The sequence below is a fragment of the Vanessa cardui genome, chromosome 24 (genome assembly GCF_905220365.1).
Source record: "Vanessa cardui chromosome 24, ilVanCard2.1, whole genome shotgun sequence".
NCBI lineage: Eukaryota > Metazoa > Arthropoda > Insecta > Lepidoptera > Nymphalidae > Vanessa > Vanessa cardui.
The window spans coordinates 4,370,981-4,393,260 of NC_061146.1; the positions used below are offsets into that span (position 1 = coordinate 4,370,981).

Here is a 22,280-nt window from a genome sequence, read left to right on the forward strand (position 1 = left end):
AATGCTTCAAAAGACTCATTAAATTAGTTTTTAGTGATGACAACACTATAGAAAACTCATTCAGTAGGTAGGCACAAATTAAAATTATTAATAATTATATTCTGTGTGATCATGTGTTGCAAATCATTGTAGTTCTATTCATTAAGTAAATAAGAACGAACAATTTAAGTCTGAAAATAATATTGTGACTAATTGACTATTATATAAAAATTGAAATAAAAAACAATAAATAATGACATTTTGTCAACTGTCACTAACGAGGTCGCTCACCTTTATTTCTAGGTACTAATGGTCTTAAAGTCAATGACGTCACTGAAATCCTTGCCAATAACAAAAAAAAAATGGCCACTATATAATATAATTAATTCATTTATAATATCCTCAATACCATATCGTTTTTGTTTATCCATTAACATCCATTTACGTTCCAATTACAATATAAACAATGAGCAATAATGTACCAGGAAAACATGATACTAAGAAGATTTATTTGCAACGCAGTACTCGAATAGCTTGTCCTATTTCTCCTCACCTGCTTACAAAACTTGATTTATGAGATGTGTCAAATATAATGTTGTATGCATTCCATACACTGATGCTCGTATTGTGCCAATGTAACTGTATTACATCTATCCACAAAGGTTTTATTTAGTTTGTAATTCGTAGATTATGTTGCAATTTCCTTAAAATTGTTAAGTTTCTTTTTTTAAATATTTGTCAGTTTCGAGTGTAATGTATTGTGTTAATGTATGAATGGATCATATAATTTTAATAAATTAAATCAAGCTAACAACGCGAAACAAGTAGGATGTGTGGAACTCAACTGAAGATAGCAAGATCAGTTCCGGGCAATTATTACCCAGTTATCAGGTTTTTTGGTTATAATAATCTCCAATAGTAAAAAAACGTCGCAAGTAAACCTAATTATTGCCCAGAAATAAAATAAATGTTTAACAATGTTTTACAATATTTAACAATTTCCAGCGTTAAACTTGCTTATAAATAAATAATGCATAATTATACTCATAATAATGTTTACTGTGCGTAATAATTACTTAAACCATTAAGAATAAACAAAACTTAAGTTCCGTATTATTTTATGGCAGTATTGCCTTTTCCGACCAAGCGTAAAGTTGATACGACGAAGTCGTTACGACAATAGTTCAAGGGGTCAGAATCGAACCTGCAACTTTCACAACGTTCATACAGCATGGCAGAATAAGTTACATTCCTTAGCCCATAAATATTTAATCACCTTAAAAATATACGAAATAATCTAAACGATAAATTACATTCCGAAACCGGTTTTAACATAAAATACTCATAATGAGCTTACACCATCTCTGAGGCTTTCCACAATGAATTAAGTTATTGAAATTAATATGAATAGTTCAAGGCTAACATCGGAATACTAGTTTGTGGCAGCCCTGCACGCACACAACCGCACATCAACGCACACATACGCGTATCTCTACAGGACTATGACGCACACATGTAGAATTTCGAGCTGCACAAAGTTCATCTCGAACGTTCAGCATTATGTTTTATAATCAGAAGCTTTCGTAATACTTTGCAATTACATATATACTAGAAATCCTACGTGACTTTGACGAGATAATCTACGAACTGTTGCCAACAAAAAGTCATTATGCTAAGAGAACAATTAATTGAACAATAGGGTTGTCAAAATTTACGACTTAGTCCTCACAGATTTAATATTTGAAGCTGCATTTAAAACTATAGCATGACAACCCTATGCACCTTTTCGATACTAAGTATCGTGCAATTGAAAATAAAATTAACTTACTATCACTCTATGAAAAAGGTATAATACAAAGATTAAAAAATAGTATGACCTTACATCGACTTAAAGTTAATTTGATCTTTATTTCACTTAAAATAGAACATTAATTTAAATGCACTTGACCTTTTTATAATTTACGAGAAGTTTTACTTAAGATGACAGTCCTATTCGTTATCATTAACACGGAATTCGATGAATGCAATTGTGTTCTTTATTTCTTTTGTAATAAGATCGAATGTACTTCGATATGGTCTTATTATGGTAGTCGTGGAGGGAAAGTCCGGGCCAACGAAGCAGAATGGGGACGAACGGTGATTCATGCCGTTATGCATTTAACTGAAATTCCGTAAACTATGCATGGGTTGTATAAAGACTTTAAAATAGGTATGTAACTGAAAAAGAAGCTGAGACGGGCAACTAGTGCATGTATTCTATGTACTACCTACTGATATTTCATTATTATTGGTGAAAATTTAATTTAAATTTCGAATCTCTAGTAGCTGTGCAATTATATATTGTCATAAGTACAGTCGGGGTAAGAAAAGGTTCGTCACCCTAAGATCTATTTTCGTGTGCTCAGTATGAGCGATAATCTGCTTTACCGATCGAGAATGTCATATTACGTCGCAATGATTTGACTCAAAAGGTACTAAGAGCTTAACTTGATAAAGGAATTAATTTGAAAACTGACGAAGGTTTTCTTACCCTGACTTTACATGAAGTAAATTCTGCATCTGTATGTTTATGTTCCGTTTTAAGGAATGAGTAAGGCAGTGTTTACGTTGGCGGTGCATTGGTAGATACTACCTTTTACAATTGGCTGACCCATTGTCCCAAATATCTTAAAATAAATAAAAATATAAGATAATGTTATGAAAGTAACAATGTCCATATACTTTATTATAGCTAACCGTTACGTATGCATGCATTACGAAAGCATAATATGAAATACAACGCACACGTGTAGCTACGTACCTAGGGGCTTACAGGGGCCGTATGCAAATATTTCATCACTAACAGCACCGGTGGATTTACCAGCTGGCTAAACAGGTTGAAGTCTAGGTCTAGTCTAGGACTTTTTCGAAGACGATCGAATTAAAATTGGATTAATAGTGGAAAAGAGTCGAGATGGCCCAGTGGTTAGAACGCGTGCATCTTAACCGATGATTGCGGGTTCAAACCCAGGTAAGCACCGCTATTTCATGTGCTTAATTTGTCTTTATAATTCATCTCGTGCTCAGCGGTGAAGGAAAACATCGTGAGGAAACCTGCATGTGACAAATTTCATAGAAATTCTGCCACATGTGTATTCTACCAACCCGCATTGGAACAGCGTGGTGGAATATGTTCCAAACCTTCTTCTCAAACGGAGAGGAGGCCTTTAGCCCAGCATTGGGAATTTACAGGCTGTTGTTGTTGTAATAGTTGACTTTATAAAGAGCCCTCCCTTATAATACTAGTATCTATATATGTATGTCATTTAACTATAAATTTTTTGCATCGTCTCTAAATGACATAGGAGTCTATCAATTTCTATAGGTCAAGTTATGGTAAACCAAGTTATCTGAGATAACACACGTTAAAGACAAAAATGATATCAATTAACACAGGACTTTAGTAATCCTTTAAATCAAAAGAAAAACCATAAGATCTTAACGACGTACTATTAAACTGTGTAACTCTGAAACATACAATACACAAGACAATTTAAAAACAAACACGCTAACATCGCTTAACTCTTTGAATAGATTATAATTATTGTAAATGAGCACAGATTGTATCGCATATTTATGATTTGCAAATTTATTATTGTTTTACATTTCTAACACGTATACTATCATAGGTTTTTAATTCTACTACTACTTGGTAGTAAAGTTGAGGCATCTGGACAGGTACTACGAGACCCATCTTTCTCAGTGGGCAATTTAGGCAAGTTCCCAGAGCGGCTCCCGACCCCCCAGTATTTTTAAATAGGGGCCCCCCTTTTTAAAAATACTGACTTTTCCGACAGGTATAAAACTAGTTACTTACAATGCATTGATTCGCAAATTGAAGAATAATGAAAGTTTCTTTATTTATTCTTATAAAATATTGTTCTGTCTAAGTCATAGGGGCCTCATTACCGTAATAGGTATGCCTAGGGCCTCCAATTGATTAAAGCCGGCACTGGATACCACTTATCAGATATTCTACCGCCAAACAGAATTCAGTATTGTTGTGTTCCAGTTTGAAATCTTATTTGGGGGATGAAATCTTACTGAAAAACAGCGCCATTGTCTGTGGATGGTGATGGCCACAAAAAAAGAACAAATCAACTTCCTTTAGAAAAGTAAAATCAATAACAAAAAATATTTTATTTACTATCCACCTACACTTTTTAGAGCAACATGGAATATAACATGGAAAAGAACAATCAAAACAATAATTTTCATCAACAACGCTCGATTCAAAACTTACACGTAAATAGGGTTGCCAGGTGTTAGGATAAATCAGGACATACGTAGGATTTTTGATTGCTCGTCCGGCCAAAATAAGCAGCATCCGGCCTGTTAGGATTTAGGTAGGATTTTTCAATTTCATCATCAAAAATTTTTTGTTTTGTTACAATATAACGACTGATGATTAAGAGAGTTAGATACTGATTTATAATAAAGAAATATTAGCTTGATTTTGCTTTTGTGTTATTAAAATGCAATCAGAAAATCCCGGTTTTCCATTTTTTTTAAGTAACACCAAAATTTTTCAAAAATTTTTCGACCGAATGTCAAGACAAAAAAAAATTAGTTTTACACTTTTTATAAAAAAATTGACAAAAAAACAAGATGTCCGGATTTTTTACCCAAATGTCAGGACAAACTCACAGGTCTGTCCGGCTTTTGCGTCTGAGGACCTGGCAACCCTACACGTAAAACATACACAAATTCAGTCTTAAGTCTCCATCACAATTACTGTCGCAAGATAATTGAATTTGAAATAAGGCGCCTGTTCCATATAGTTTGCCATATCGGCTTACATTTATGGTTATTGGTTCCTGCACCACCTAAGGGGTTAGGATAGTAGGGAAATAAGCCTTATAGACTGGGCTATCTGAACAAACATAATTTTTCAAATGACAACGGTAGTTCTTGAGATAAGCGCGTTCGACTATAACATTCCAAATACAAATCTACAACTAACGCTATCAACTAAATACGTCAGCAATAACTGACAATAACTTATCATTCAACAATAACAACAACAGCCTGAATATTTCCCACTGCTGGGCTAAGGCCTCCTCTCCCTTTTGATGTTTGCAACTTATTCATACACGTGTCGCAGAAGTTCTATAAGATCAGACACATGCAGGTTTCCTCACGTTGTGTTCCGTCACCGCCGAGCACGAGATGAATTATAAATACAAATTAAGCAAATTAATATTCAGTTGTATTTGCTTTGAACTCGCAATCATCAATTAAGAAGCACGCGCTCTAACCTCTGGACCATCTCGGCTCAATCATCATTCATTTGTTTTTTATTCATTTCAACATTATTTCAATTTCAACGCAGCCTCCATTTTCTCGGACACGGCCTAAAAGTTTTTGATAACAAATATATATAACAATGTGTACAAAGTTTCACGGTTTCGTTTCGTTCTAGTTCACACCACATTCGTTCTCCTTATTATGATTTAAAATTTGACAGCTGTTTTTATTGTATTTATAATAGAAACGTATAACAAAGTTGAATAGATTGACTGCCTCGTTCACTATTTATTTGATACTTAATGTTGTCTTAAATTTTCGATGCGATTATTACACATTTAAATAATACTAGTTATTACGGATTTTAATCGCGTATTTTAATTAGTCACGGGTAGAGTCTACCCGTGACCACGAACGCTGTAAAGTGCTCGAAACGTCGGGATGTCCAAAATAATTAATATACGCGATTAAAATCCGTAATAATTAGTTTTATTTATTTGATACTTTATACTACAGATATATGGTATATCGAAAAATAGCGTAACTCTACCGAAAACATTTTCGTGTACAATATAACAAGACGAGAACATATGTCTCGAACTGTCGAAAAGTTATCAAATCTCATAAAGACCCAAGCTACTCACTCTACAAGCCCAAACTTTACAAGACTTAACTTCACAAACTCTATATCTAGTCAAAATATGTGACTTGGCCATTTCGGTACATTCTCATGAGCGTAAGGTGAAAAATCCTCTGCTTATTATGTTCCTGTTATACATTAGTTATTGTACATTTGGCTATCAATACCATAGACACTTTTAAGTAAGTAAAGTAAAGTAACAACTTAAAAATTTCCCACAGCTGGGTTAACCCTCTGGGCTCTCCCATTACGGAGAGGGTTTGGAACATATTCCACCTCACTGTTCCAATGCGGGTTGATGGAATGCACATGTGGCAGAATTTCGATGAAATTAGATACATGCATGGTTTTCTCACGATGTTTACCTTCACCGCCGAGCACGAAATGAATTATAAACACAATTAAGCACATATGTGGTGCTTGCCTGGGTTTGAACCCGAAGTCATCGGTTAAGATGCACGAGTTCTTACCACTGGGCTATTGAGCTCTTGAATTTATCAACGTGGAAAAGCAAATGATTAATATATAAGAGGTTTATCGATTTTACGTCTGAAACAGCTAGAATTTACTTGTACTAAGGAAATACAAGACATCTGATTTTATTGTATCGCCTATAATTCCGACTAAGCTGATGGTACTTAGTTGTCTTTAGACGGAAACAAGAATAGGCCATTTCCCTATCTTGAAACTAAATTTATATTTATTTACATTCAGTAATGTACTGTAACTGGCGGCGAACAAAGATTCTGTAAATGTAGAACTCTCAGAAATCTACAAAAGGACTAGATAGATAGATATGTTACTATTTTTTATTACAATTTTTTTTTTTTTTACATATTTGTAATATATAGATAGAAGTGTAAATGATTATGCCAATATTGCAGATTTATTTTTTCTAATTAACACGAAATCAATATTATATTATAATTATAATTGATTAAAATATAAGTTTAAGCATACTATTTTTATTTCATTTTAGTGGTGCTAAATATTTAAGCTTTAGTTATTTCTTGTCGTATACATTTTTTAATCTATTTTTATTAAATGATTTGTGATATCACGTCATATCTACCTTACATAAATGAGAACAAATGCAATAGAAAACGTACCATTTATTTTATTAAGAACGGATACAGACTATTTTTTCTGTGTCTATGTACCTTTATAAAGCTTCAAAGGTAGAGTTAAAAAAAATAATGTTGCATGTACTCCTGGTTTATTAAGGCGGCAACTCTCAAGAGAGTCTAACAACTAAACGAAGCAATGTAAACATAACAACATTCTCTATTAAATCCTCTTTTATTCGACGAGGTGACAAAATAAGTAGCAACCCCGAAAATTTCAAACGCATTCAAGGGGATTAAGGGCTGCCCAAAAACCTCTTCAATAGCATTCTAATTGTCACATGGGGTTGGACCTAGTACTGGGATCTGTTATTTTATAATCAAATCTCCAAACCAACGAGATACTTGGTGGTACGGCTTTATGCAAGCCCGTCTGGATAGGTACCTAACTCCTCCTAACTCATCAGTTATTCTACCGCCAAATGACAGTACTCAGTATTGTTGTGTTCCGGTTTGAAGGGTGAGTGAGTCAGTGTACTACAGGCAAAAGGGGCATAACATCTTAGTTCCCAAGGTTGGTGGCACATTGACGATGTATTGTCTATGGGTGATGGTGACCACTTACCATCAGGTGGCCTATATGCTCGTCCGCCAACCGATACCATAAAAAAAAAAAAACAGCCTGTTGAATTAATTTTATTTACTTATATTAATTTATGTAGGTTAAACATAATACTTACGTAAACGTTGTAAACGAATGTTTACTTGTAAGTTACATGACCTAAATATATACCTATATATGAGTATAGGTTACATCATCAGCCATTATCAACAGTATATGATGGTACAACAGAATATATTATAGAAATCTTAAATGCGTTTGAAGTGAGGTCATTGTTTGAAATGGTAATCCAAGTTAACATTTCATGTTTATTTTAAACTCTTCAATACTTTTATTTAATAATAAACGAATTTTAATATAAAGTGATTCTAAATTCGAAAATTTTATTTAATAATATTGTTGTTGTTTTTTTTTTAATTTTTGGATTAGGTGCATTAATCACTGCATATTTTTACGTCGTAAATGAGATAATATCTATTAATGACAGTTTAAAATAATTGGAAGGTACTTTAATTGTGCAATAGTATTACCTAAGTACAATGATTATAATTTAAATATGTTTTATAAATCCCAGCGAAACTTCTGATTATAAAACATAAGTTATATTTCTTAAGTTACACTTGACAAGCTATTTATATATTTAATGTTGTCTTAGATTTTCGCGATTATTACACATCGAAATAAAACTAGTCTACCCGTGACCACGAACGCTGTAAAGTGCTCGAAACGTCAGGATGATAAAAATAATTAATATACGCGATTTAAATCCGTTAAAACTAGTTTTATTTCTATGGTATATTTGCTAGCAACACTGTAGTCAGGAACAGCTGGCAACATATAGATCGATATTAAGTTATCATTTAAAAAGAACTCTTGCAAAATCCTCAAAACCCGTTCTGCATCCGGGTGAAATGTTACGTAAACTACTAACCTAGATAAAAACTTGATGTGAGGGCCCTTTACTGACGCTTTAAAATTAATTTTCATTAAAAAAAACCACAATAACTCCTTCGCCGATTTATATTTGACATTTAATTACGTTATTGTGATACTGCGTAAAATTCCCAGAGCCCTCAATGAAGACTACGAAGAGTTATCACAATAAAATAAAATAAATTACAATAATTTCATTAAATTTAAAAAAAAATGTATAAGACAGGGCAGATTATTATTGAGTAGAAAAAATTAAATTTAGAATGTAAAAAAAATGTTTATCTAATTGTATTTGTATATAGAAATTGAGATTATGAGAGTTTGTGGCACAATAAACATGTATCCTTCTTACTCTTTGCGAGATGTTTTCGTAAAAAAATAATAATATCTAAATATAATTTCTTACTAAAATTCAATAGGCTATTTGACAATGCAAAAAATAAATCGTGGTTTAAAAATGGTTATTCACTAACGAAACTTGAAAATAAAACTTAATTTATTCAAAAATCAATAAATAAAAATGCATTTTTTCAAATTTTTGTCACGTGACACAAAACGCTCCTGATTGGCCGGTCTTATGATGAAGTCACTTTCTTGTAAACCTTGCTTTTCTACTATATGTACCACAGATTAAAATTCAGCAAAGTGACGTAAAATTCACCGACCCCATTGCAGCGCCATATTGTCGAAATAGCGTTTTCGCGCGTTATTTAAATATGGAATTTTTAATATGATATTTTTTGGCAAATATGTACTAGAATTAAAAAATCTACTTTTACTGGGTTCCTTAACCTCTTCTAAATAGTATAAAATGGATTTTAAAAACCAGTCAAATAGCCTATTGATAAATAAAAACAAAACCATAAAAATACTTTCAGCAATGCAATTGCGTATTCAATACAATTTATATAAATTATGCAAACGATACTTAAGAAAACAAACTTAAATTAAGTCGAGCCTTGAGAAGAATAAATGTTGACAGAACCTATCAACACTGTTACGCTAAATGCGTCTTGTGTAATCGAAAACTATAACTAATCGAATTATTTTGAACACGCGAATATGACATGTATTGTTTGAACAATAGAGACTTTATTAGCGTGTATATATTAACACGTAATGACAACAAATTAATGTCATTGCTGTACTGTGGAAATCAAATGGCACCGTGACCGAGGGCCATAACAGGTTTCTTTAATCTGTTGAGCAACTTTATGGTATTTAATTTAATTTTATCAATTTGCTTTCACGTAACCATAATATTTTGGCAAAGACCGAAAATATTACGTCCCTAAGACTGCTTGTGTATTATCAATTTACACGCCTAAATAAACATTTATGTTTTATTTTTTGCATATTTATTAATAATAGAATTAATGCATTTATTATTTTATTTTTAAATAAGAAATATACATATTTAGTGCCAGTAACTTGACAATTTAGTATCATAGAGATCTCCTCTTGTTTTTATTTTTTTTTAATATTTTGTTATTTGTAGGCAAATTTCGTTTATAAGTAGTCGGAAGAGGGTGATATTAAGGTTAAAATAATTATTTTGGCATTAACGTACGGTTCATTTAGACTTAACAACTTAAAATATATATTACACGGAAACAAAAGTACAAGGGAAGAAAAACAAACTATACACGGAAATGTTTTTATCCGATTTTCTCTCTGATATATTTCTGACTCCTAGTTGTGGACCTTAGTACGAAACATATTAGTTATTGTGAGCCAAAAAATATTTTAACTTCTAAGTGCTTGCTTCGTAAACCTGGTGATTGTAATCACTGTTCAGTCAATCTCGGGAATATGGACCCGTGCCAAATAGGGGGGCCCTACAGCCTATTAAAAATAATGCTAAAGAGTTCTATTATTGCTTTGTACCAAGAGTTTATCTTAATTGTAAAAAGGTCAAAGCATTTGACAAATTTATCTTAAGAAATAGTTACTTCAAAGATGCTCAAATTTCGTGTATAGTGACGGTGTAAAAGATGCTTATTTATTTTGTCCCCTCTATCCACTGAGTTAGATTCCCCCCTATCTCAGAAATATACAATACGTCATTGCATCCGAACTTTTAGTAGTAGTGATTATTGAAAGAGTTTTCGCGCGTTATTTAAATATGGAATTTTTAATATGATATTTTTCGGCAAATATGTACTAGAATTAAAAAATCTACTTTTACTGGGTTCCTTAACCTCTTCTTAATAGTATAAAATGGATTTTAAAAACCAGTCAAATAGCATATTGATAAATAAAAACAAAACCATAAAAATACTTTCAGCAATGCAATTGCGTATTCAATACAATTTATTTAAATTATGCAAACGATACTTAAGAAAACAAATTATGTCGAGCCTTGAGAAGAATAAATGTTGACAGAACCTATCAACACTGTTACGCTAAATGCGCCTTGTGTAATCGAAAACTATAACTAATCGAATTATTTTGAACACGCGAATATGAGATGTATTGTTTGAACAATAGAGACTTTATTAGCGTGTATATATTAACACGTAATGACAACAAATTAATGTCATTGCTGTACTGTGGAAATCAAATGGCACCGTGACCGAGGGCCATAACAGGTTTCTTTAATCTGTTGAGCAACTTTATGGTATTTAATTTAATTTTATCCATTTGGTTTCACGTACCCATAATATTTTGGCAAAGACCGAAAATTTTACGTCCCTAAGACTGCTTGTGTATTATCAATTTACACGCCTAAATAAACATTTATGTTTTATTTTTTGCATATTTATTAATAATAGAATTAATGCATTTATTATTTTATTTTTAAATAAGAAATATACATATTTAGTGCCAGTAACTTGACAATTTAGTATCATAGAGATCTCCTCTTGTTTTTATTTTTTTTTAATATTTTGTTATTTGTAGGCAAATTTCGTTTATAAGTAGTCGGAAGAGGGTGATATTAAGGTTAAAATAATTATTTTGGCATTAACGTACGGTTCATTTAGACTTAACAACTTAAAATATATATTACACGGAAACAAAAGTACAAGGGAAGAAAAACAAACTATACACGGAAATGTTTTTATCCGATTTTCTCTCTGATATATTTCTGACTCCTAGTTGTGGACCTTAGTACGAAACATATTAGTTATTGTGAGCCAAAAAATATTTTAACTTCTAAGTGCTTGCTTCGTAAACCTGGTGATTGTAATCACTGTTCAGTCAATCTCGGGAATATGGACCCGTGCCAAATAGGGGGGCCCTACAGCCTATTAAAAATAATGCTAAAGAGTTCTATTATTGCTTTGTACCAAGAGTTTATCTTAATTGTAAAAAGGTCAAAGCATTTGACAAATTTATCTTAAGAAATAGTTACTTCAAAGATGCTCAAATTTCGTGTATAGTGACGGTGTAAAAGATGCTTATTTATTTTGTCCCCTCTATCCACTGAGTTAGATTCCCCCCTATCTCAGAAATATACAATACGTCATTGCATCCGAACTTTTAGTAGTAGTGATTATTGAAAGAAACGTGTAATTATTTTAAATTTGCTCGTAAGTTTTCGTTTAATATTAGATAACATAATTTAATGAAAAAAATATACAGACAACATCTAATTTTTATATATTTTATTTCCTTTAGAAAACACACGAAACAGCCATCGAAAGATTGGTCAGTGAAGCTACATTTAAATAAACAAACTTTCTATTATTCACTTCTATATAATTGTCACACTTACGATAAGTGTATAGTCTCGATTACGTATTCATAATTCATTTTAAATGATATCCTAACACGAATACTACGACAATCCCATAGACATTTTTGCTTTTTATAATAACCATTGGGCATTCTCTAAAAATCCAATTGAAAAGTATTGTTAACATGGTTAAAAAAAAATGTTTACAATAATCCGGTAGCATAAAAAAAAATAAACCTTATTAAATAGACCTTCATTTATTTATCGTGCTTGGTCACATTTAAGTGTGAAACACAAGGACGACAACCTTGAAAAAATTAAGTCTTTGTAAATTAACTTTCAATATGAATTTCCAATTGAGTCTTTATAATGAAGTAAAAACTGTTTCTTATTAAAATTATCATTGATTATCTGTTGTCTTACAAAAGTTTCATAATTTTGTCTTTATTTATATATAATTAATTCTTCTAAATGCGTACGGCGTATGTCACTGTACTCTTCATAAGTTATTTGACTAACTGAAATGAGTTCAATTTCTTGTCGAACCAGCCATTGTCATTTTAAGCCAACTTCAAAAAAGAGGAGGTTATCAATTCGTCTGTATATTTTTTGTTTATGAGCTTTTTCTTTTCACAATAGCAGTAAATGCAATTTCAAGTTTCCAATTTTAATGTTGTCAAACTTTCAAAATATCTAAAATAATAATAACTATAAATACATTTGAATCTTTATGAGAGATCGCGGTCGAGGTTGAAACGTAACCTTTCTTTGATATCCTTAATCTTAATGTAATATTAATTTTCCAGACTCGTAACACAATCACCTACTTTCCCTTTTATGAAAAAAACAACTTAACACATTATATACAAATATTAAATTTCTTCGGTTTAATTAATGCCTACAATGTAACTTTGAATAAAATTGCCATATTTTATCAATATATTTTTTTAAGTATTCAAGCTTTTGCATAAGTCTTGGATATAATAATTAAGTTTAGTTTTAAAAAAAAAGTTAATAGTTTTGCCACTACCCAAATATCAATTAACTTTACATAGCAACCTTTACTGATTGTACATATACTTAGTAAAATAAAAATAGATTATTCTTTTAATTTCATTTAAATTCTTATAAAATAAAAAATAAAAAAAAAATCATTACATTTATTGATCAATTACCTAACTGAAATAAGATTATAGTAATAGTAATATAAGTAATAATAAAAAATACATATCGTAGAATAAGTTTAATGCTGCATTATATTTAAAAAAAAACACGTTATGTTAATAATATTTATTTTAATTAAAATCGTTGAACTTACCAAAAGAAAAATAAAACAGGTCTCCGGACAATATTCACAAATAAATCCAAAATATTTTGCACACAATTTTCACTATTATTTAATAGAGAAGTTAATTATTATTTACTTGCTATATCCAATGCGATGGTAATGGTACCACCGCACCGAGTGTCGGTTCAACACTGGCTGACTAGTATTACGCTAAGAACTCACGGAGCGGTTTTCAGCCCGCGCCCGCCGCGGTGGCGGAATGGAGTTTATTTTCAAAACTCACGAGACCGCAGTTTTGTGCGATAACGCAGCCGCCGCGGTTGCGATTATCACCCGCAAACGTAGCGGTTGATTATCGCAGGACGGGCGGTTGCAAGACGGGCGGTTAAACGATCAGTTCAGTTCCAGACCGTCATGGATACACACCAGAAACGAGCTGTTGCGTTATATTTACTTCACAGAAGAATTAAAAAAAGAAGGCCTAAAAGATTCTGGATACATCCACTAATTGCGGAAAGAAATCGTTATGGATTATTTGTTACTCTTATTAATGAGTTAAAGAAGGATGAGGAGAAGTTCTTTAATTATTTCCGAATGTCCATAAGTAGTTATTTAGAACTTAAAAAAAAAACAGAAACTGCTCTTCAAAAACAACATACTAATATGCGAGATCCCATATCACCAGAGGAAATGTTGGCAGTCACATTAAGGTATGTAAGTTTCTTTTAACAACTCGCACGCACGCACGCACATACGCACTCACACACGCACACACACACACATAAATGTTGTTCTTGGAAATCTTTACACAGCGCCATCTAGTCCCAAACTAAGCACGAGGCTTATACTATAGATACCAGACAACGGATACAACATACTTATATACTTTTTGCGTCAGGTGTTAATGAAACTAGTGGTAATATTTAAAAATTTTTTTTATTGAAAATACACATCATCTGACAAATTAGTATTGACTGAAGAAACTGATGGAATATTTTGTGGACTTTGGGTATTGCTTTCAGAAGTAGAATAGGTACGATAGCCGATATTTTCTTGACTGCCGATATTTTCTTGACTGTAATTATATGGTGGATATTGATAAGAAAATGCTGGAAGATTATTATCAAGATTATCAATAATTTGTAGAACTGCTATTTGAAATCGTCTTGTTTTTGCTTCATCAAAATTTTGCAATGAAGGCAGTATTCCTCGAAAAAATGACAAATGTCTATCTTCGCGTTGAGACAACATCTCTATTAATGCTTTGTCGGCGTCGTCTTTTCTTTTTCTTTTAACACCAGTTTGAGAAGATACTGAGGTGATAGGCGTAGCAAAAGCTTCTGATGTTGATGCAACAGTAGTAGTAGTGTTAGTAGTAGTAGTAGTTTGTTCAGTTGTAGCATCGCTCGTTAAGGTTGAGGAGGTATTTTCAATAGGTATATTTTTCTTCAAAAACTGTAACTGATCATCATAAATGTACTTTTTAGTTTTTTTAGCTCCCGATCCAGATTTTGTTTCCGTTTCAACTTTTTTGTTTGTTTTCATCCAGCAATCTTTAATATTTTTCCATTTTTTTATAATCATGTTACCTAAAAAAAAATATACGTAATTAAGTAAATTTATTTATTTCAGATACCTAGCAAGTGGGACTTCAATGCACGATTTGCACTACATATTCAGAATTGGGCACACAACTATATCAGCAATTATAAGAACGACATGTGAAAAATTATGGGAGGTGTTAATGTCTGAATGTTTTCCGGTAATCACTACAGAACTTTTAGAAGAAATCAGCCAAAAATTTTACAAGTACGCAAATTTTCCCCACTGTGTCGGAGCAATAGACGGCAAACATATAAGAATAACTAAACCAGATAACAGTGCTTCAATTTACTACAATTATAAGGATTTTTTTTCATTTGTATTAATGGCCGTAGTTGATGCGGATTACTGCTTCGTTTTTGTAGACATTGGAGCCCCGGGAAGTAATGCTGATTCAACCATTTTTAAAAATACTACTTTTTGCAATGCGCTTAATAGCAATTCTATCAAACTACCTAATGAAAAAATACTACCCGGATCTACTTTGCCACCTGTCCCGTATGTATTCGTAGCCGATGAGGCATTTGGTTTGCATCAACACATTATGAGACCTTATGGTGGTCAATTTTTGAGTGTACAAAAAAGGGTATTTAATTATCGCCTATCGAGAGCACGAAGATACGTAGAATGTGCATTTGGCATTTTATCAAACAAATGGCGAATTTTAAATCGTGCATTGGATGTATCAATACCTTTATCAATTAATATTGTGAAGGCATGTTGCATACTTCACAATTTTGTACGAAAACGAGACGGCCATCACATTAGAGAAGAAGATTTTACTCATAATCTTGAGAGTATACAAACACCTCCATCAATACGCAGTGGAAGACAAGCCAACAACATAAGAGATATTTTTCAACAATATTTTATGAGTGACAGCGGAGCTTTAAGCTGGCAATTGTCAAAAATTTAATAACGTTAATTATTATTCTTTTTACGACCCGCTACTACACAGCTCAATTATTAATTATTATTGTAGGTTAAAAATAAACTTATATAATACTAACCATATTTTTTTTTATTTGTCTCATCCAAATTTTCAAAATCTTTATTTAAAATACCGCAGATTTCTTCCCATGCTTTGAGTGTCAAGTTTTTGTACTTATATTCTTCTAAGCTCTTATCCCATATAACTGGCCTATCTTGAACCAAAGTAATTAGTAGATCGACTTCAATATCAGTATCCATTTTGTTGACAAACGTGCGCGTGCGTGCTTGAACGCGTCACTACGGAACAAGGAGTTATCACTGCCTACCAGCAAAATGGCGCGATTTCCCCCCCGCTGCCAACGCGGTCGCCCGCCAACCGACCGCAGAGCGCGCGGGTGCAAATCGCCGCGGCTGCGGGACCGCGACCCGCGCCCGCCGGTAGAAGATGAACCGCCAGTGCAGCGGGACCCGCAAACAACCGCGCACACCGCGGGCGTAAAACGCGTCGTGAAATGTGCTTTAATTTTTTACACATATATCTGCATTCTACAGAAGCTGCGGGCCCGCACCCGCGGCGGGTGCGGGTGAAAACCGCTCCGTGAGTTCTTAGCGTTAGTAGGTCGCATACACGCGACTATGTTATTAAAACCTCTTTGGACTTTCTAAGGAACCTGAAAAAAAAAAGTGTAGAGCTCTAGCCGATACACTTTCGTAGTTTGAATAATTTCGTGAGTCGTTCTATTTTCAAAAAAATGAGTCTGGTGCGATTACATTTCGAATCGAAATCTTAGAGCGACCGGTTCTTTCTCGTTGGTCATCTCGCCACGTCCGTTTTTCTAACTTTCTTTGACCCCAATATGATCGTGGTATAGATCGAATTTTTGTATGCATTTTATAACGTTACGTTATACTCGATATTTTCGTTTTCGAAACGTTTAATAAATAAAAAGTGAAATTTAAATGTTGCTTTGTATTTGAATTGAATTCGTGATTGATGAACTAATGCATATATTTTAAAAAGTCATTTACTTCTTATCGATATAAAATAATTTTCTGTACATTTATTTACTACCAGATATATGGAAGTAAAGAGATCGGTAACTATGTGAAAAACTAATTAGTGGCTATGAGTTAATATGTAATCTATATATATATATATATATATATATAAATCTGGCTTATATTGATAATGGGAATATATCTTTTTAGCTCAATCATCATTATGCATTTTATTCTATTTAAAAACAACAAATTATTATATTAAATTATATCTTTTTATTTGCTTTACTCAGTTGGACTCTATGATAAATTAAAGTAACTTAATGACTAAATGATAATTTTATATAGTATATAAGATCGTATCCTTATTATATAATGCTTTAGTTCGTAATTGATAGTCATATCACTACTAAGCTCAACACAATGGGCTAAGGTTACATTTTATGTATATTAGAATATATAATTTAATTAATAGACGAATGAGAAAATAATAATTAAATAGGAGACTTCCAAGAATTACATTATTTTTTTTATTAATATCTATAGCTAGTAGGGAGCTCGGCGGAATATCGAACCGTTCTCTGGACGCGCTCATCAACCGACTTCAAAAAGGGGGAGGTTATCAATTCGTCTGTATTTTTTTTTGGACATAGGTTAGTACTCTTCTCCGATCTTGAAGAATAGTACTGGGTACAAAAACTATTTAAACTCGCCATTCCTCACAGAAGGTGTTAAATTATAATTTATTTTTGGAAAATTTAAAAGACAGTTTAACAAAAGTGGTTCCCCTTTTGTTACACAGATAATTTTAGGAGGAATTAATGAGGACTTGTCGCTTCAGGTCATTATCATTACGTACTAGGCTATTTGAATAGTTCTTAAAATCCATTTTACATTATTTAGTAGAGGTTAAGGAATCCAGTAAAATTTGATTTTTTTATTTCTCGTACATATTTTTCGAAAAACATCATATAAAAAATTCCATATTTAAATAGCCCGCGAAAACGCTACATGGACAATATGGCGCTACAATAGGGTCGGTGACGTCACTTGCCTGTATTTGTAATCTGTGGTATACATAGTAGAAAATCCAGGTTGATAGCAAGTGACTTCATCATAAGCCCGGCCAATCAGAAGCGTTTTGTGTCACGTGACAAACGTTTGAAAAAGTGCATTTTTATTTATGGATTTTTGAATAAATTAAGTAATATTTTAATGGTTAATAAATAACCATTTTTAAACTCATAATATACACTGATTACAATAATTGACACATTATTTTTCGCATTGTCAAATAGCCTATTTCTCAGAGAGAGAAAAAAATTGTCTATGTTTCAAAACCTCATTGCCATTGCTGTTTTTGACGAAAAATCTATAATCTCCTCATATGCCTACTCATTATTTACTTCCGCGTTAACAAATTGAACTGTGTGTGCTGTTATTAGCCATACGTACAGGCATTATGACGCCATAAAGCGAATGACGTATTTTTTTTAGTTTCCATAAACGTCATCGTCGTCACTGTTTAGAATATAACTATTAATAAAATAATCTCATTATATTTAATTATTAGTATATAGTAAATACAAATTATGGCAGTGTTGGAGAGAGTCTATACCGGAGAACTCTGTAATTATATTATAATCAGTATTTAGTGCAATTTGCAGGTAAACAAGACTTACAGTCTAGTTTTTGATAATAATTTAATAAAATACAAGTTAAAGCCAAACACAAATTAATTTATAAATCGAGAATTAATGAGAAATGATAATGATAATGCGAAATGAGAATTAAAAATTATATTACTTTAAAAAGTTTAATGTATATAATCCAAAATATGCACTAACAATAAAATAAAATTGTATGATATAACAAATTTGAATTTATACCAGAACACATTTTAAGACACTTAACTATAAGTAAATAAAAAATATTAATTACATAGTCGTATTGTAAGTGATACATTTTCTTAGGATAGTTTTCTTATATAAGGAATTATTTATATAAAACTTAGTTATTTTTATTATAACAGTCATTAAAATACTTACCAGAAAAATCTCGTTTTAATAACTATTACATATTTACTTACGAAATAATAAGAATTACATATTTACTTTTTACCCTTATTGGTTGATTTGTCATTTTAAATGCTATCATAATATATAAATATTTAATTCAACAGTAATACATGGTAATACATGTGTAATAATATTATATAAAGACGACTGAACAGAAAACGTAATCGTAACCATATATCGAAAGTTAACATCGGGTTATATCTGATTATCTGAATAAATTCGAAAGTAACTATTTGTCTGTTCGTGCATTAGCTCGCCTACTGCGAACAAACCAATGAACCGATGTCGATGGAATTCAACTTTGGGGTAGTCTGCAATCATGGTAAGAGCATTTCGTATATAATGAGATTAGTTTTGTTTTTTAATGTCCACTATAAATTATAGACTATGTGGTATTGAGCTTTCCAATAGCATTGCTTCTCTGGTTAGTGAGATAATATTATCCATAAAGCGTTTCTTAAGCTGCATCCACACGCATGTACCAATTTTTTTCTACTTAATTATTATACTTATACACCAAGGTCTATATAAAAAGCAATAAATAACGTATGCCTTAAAATACCACAAATAATAATATAGTGAAAAGTGAAAAGGGCCCTTTTTTGAATCATCGGTAACAAATACATGACAATACATAACTGTATAATGCCAAATATAAAAAAAAATCATACGTTTGAGAATAGTGACTCCAAGCGTAGTAGACGGTAATATAACTATAATAACTAACATTAATATAAATATAAGTAACCTATAGATATATATATATAACTTTAGGCAAATCAGCTTTTTTAGTACTCGAGTAATCATTTATTTTATTTCTTATTTTTCATATTGCAGATTACTAATATAAATACATTCTTAATAGATCAAACAGACGTCAAATAAATTACGAATGCTTGCTAAAATTTGCCACAAGCGCCATTAGTTGGCATATATGTTTCTGAGGCATTACAAGCGTGTAGACGTACCATTACAATATTGGTGAATCTGTGCACATTGGGCCGTCAACGTTGACTGCTGTCAAAATCATATAAATATACAGATTTCAGTCAGACTCAGAGTTCAGACTGTCAAATGTAAATAGTGAAAATGGCGAATGTTCCTTTGGGCATAAAAACTCATGCTCAAAAAGTATGCAGTCTATATAAAAGATCTTTGCGTAACTTAGAAGCGTTTTACGATAGACGGTAAGTAAATTTAATTATAAAATATTACAATATAAATATCCTTTCCTATTACGTAACTTCTTGTTTTCATGATTTAACCTTTTATTTTGCAGATTTTTATTATTTGTTTTTTTAATTATCTGGACCTTAAAAATATAAAATGTGATCAGGTTTAATTTTTCATACATAATTATTTTATTAATGTAGAGCTTAAGTTGTTATTCAGTAAGTTAGGCAAATATTTTTTGTATGTTATTTATGTTAATATGTTAATCTGTAGATAAGTAATTTGTATTAATGATATGATATGCTACACAAAATAAATGATTTATAATATGTTGGATATTTCAGCCATGTATACCGTTACCAAGCAGTGTTGATGAGAGAACGCTTCGACAAGAATGCCAACATCAAGGATATGCGTAAAGCTGTTCAACTGCTGAAGGAAGGCGAAGAAGAACTTTTCCTCAACCAACATCCAATTCCTAGGAAATGTAAGCATATTTTATTAATTTAAACCAAAACCTCTTTGAATTATTTATTGGAATTGTTGATATTGATATTTAGTTGGAGTTTGTTACTTTCATGAACATTAATTTTGTGTAAATAAATTCTTATGAAAGCTATTTCTATAAATATATATTTTTCCCACTTATTATTAAGTTGTGTTGTATTGGCTCAACATAATATGTTAATTAAAAATAACTTTTTTTTATTTCCCGTTACAGTCCCCTACAGTCATGGAGGTGTGGCCCATGAGCGTGAGGTGAAACCACCAGACTGGGTGCTTGATTACTGGCACCCATTAGAAAAGGCTCAATACCCCGAGTACTTTAAAAAGCGTGAAGAAAGGAAGAAAGAGTTCATTGCTATGTGGGAGAAGGAATACGGCAAGCCAGATCCGAAAGATCAACACCATTAGATACATGTATAAATATTTATCATAGTAAAGTAATCATTAATCATTTTTGAGTTTTTATTTATCTTAACCCTCAATATGTAATAATCCTTTCTTAAAAATATATAATTTTTTCAGATTTTTATAGGGAAACAAGTATTTTATTGCTACTTAATGTTTAAATATCACTGAAATTACACATCGAGGAAGTCAACCTCTGCTTGTCAACCAGTTGAGATTATTAAAATAACTTCCGATTGTTCTTCTGAATTTTTACCTCAAGTACAGATGACATCCTCCATTTGAATCTGTTATGGATTATTTGTTGTCGTGGCCTACTTCATACAACTAATGACCAATTACTAAAATTAGAGGTAAACAGCCCCCTGTCAGGGGGCGATGATTAGTTCTATATGGTACTGTAGAATTTTATAAATTCTGCAACATGTTAAATTATGTGGTTTTAGGTTGGTAATATTAAGTTCTTACATCAGTTTTGGGTATGTTTCTGTAAATTTCTGTACAGTTGCTTTGCTATATTAAGAAAACAGCCAAGTCATTGAAATTGGAGGATAAAAATAATGTTCCAAACACTTATTCATTTAGTAATCAAATAATTATGCCAATTTAACATTCGGAATGGTACGAAAATTACAAACAGCATTCAAAAAATATCATTAATTTTCTCAAATAGGTAAAATGAAATTCAAATATAAACTGAAAAAAATATTTATTATTAAAATAACTCTGTTATATACAAAACAAAGATTATTTAAAGTTTCATAACATGGTGTACAAAAAAACCAATAACTAAAGCAGGTTCCTTATATAGTTTTTTAAGGACAATTACCTTTATGTCTACTTTTAATACATCTATTATTGTATATTATCAACATATTAAATACATACAATTATTAAAACCACCAAGACTTTCTGCTGTATGTGAATAACTTAGAATGTATGTACATTTTTATTATGAGAATGGATTAAATTAATTTCCATTACACTCTCGGCAGGGAAGTGATCAAATAAAAGTTGTAATTTTCTAATGCTAATAAAATATATTAATATGATTAGGAGTGATTACGTATATAAAGAAATATAAATTTTAAT

The 22,280-nt window shown here is 31.6% G+C and overlaps 3 protein-coding genes across 3 annotated transcripts in view; 2 read left to right on the forward strand and 1 right to left on the reverse strand.

The window, feature by feature from the left end:
* The window catches only part of LOC124540023 (clavesin-2-like), a 30,699-nt gene extending 17,006 nt beyond the window's left edge, over window positions 1-13,693 (reverse strand). Inside the window, exon 1 of the mRNA XM_047117422.1 lies at window positions 13,522-13,693. The gene's annotated coding sequence lies outside the window, so the exon portion shown is untranslated. The remainder of the gene's footprint in view (window positions 1-13,521) is intronic.
* Window positions 13,694-13,698: 5 nt separating this feature from the next.
* On the forward strand, window positions 13,699-16,624 carry LOC124540022 (protein ALP1-like). The gene is made up of 2 exons (XM_047117420.1): window positions 13,699-14,201; window positions 15,124-16,624. The coding sequence occupies exons 1-2, from the start codon at window positions 13,906-13,908 to the stop codon at window positions 16,007-16,009; spliced, it is 1,182 nt and encodes a 393-aa protein (XP_046973376.1). The 5' UTR covers window positions 13,699-13,905; the 3' UTR covers window positions 16,010-16,624.
* Window positions 16,625-20,087: 3,463 nt separating this feature from the next.
* On the forward strand, window positions 20,088-21,234 carry LOC124540056 (NADH dehydrogenase [ubiquinone] 1 beta subcomplex subunit 9). The gene is made up of 3 exons (XM_047117460.1): window positions 20,088-20,290; window positions 20,621-20,763; window positions 20,998-21,234. Exons 1-3 carry the CDS (start codon window positions 20,193-20,195, stop codon window positions 21,189-21,191), a joined length of 435 nt encoding a protein of 144 aa, XP_046973416.1. The 5' UTR covers window positions 20,088-20,192; the 3' UTR covers window positions 21,192-21,234.
* The last annotated feature ends 1,046 nt before the right edge of the window (window positions 21,235-22,280 follow it).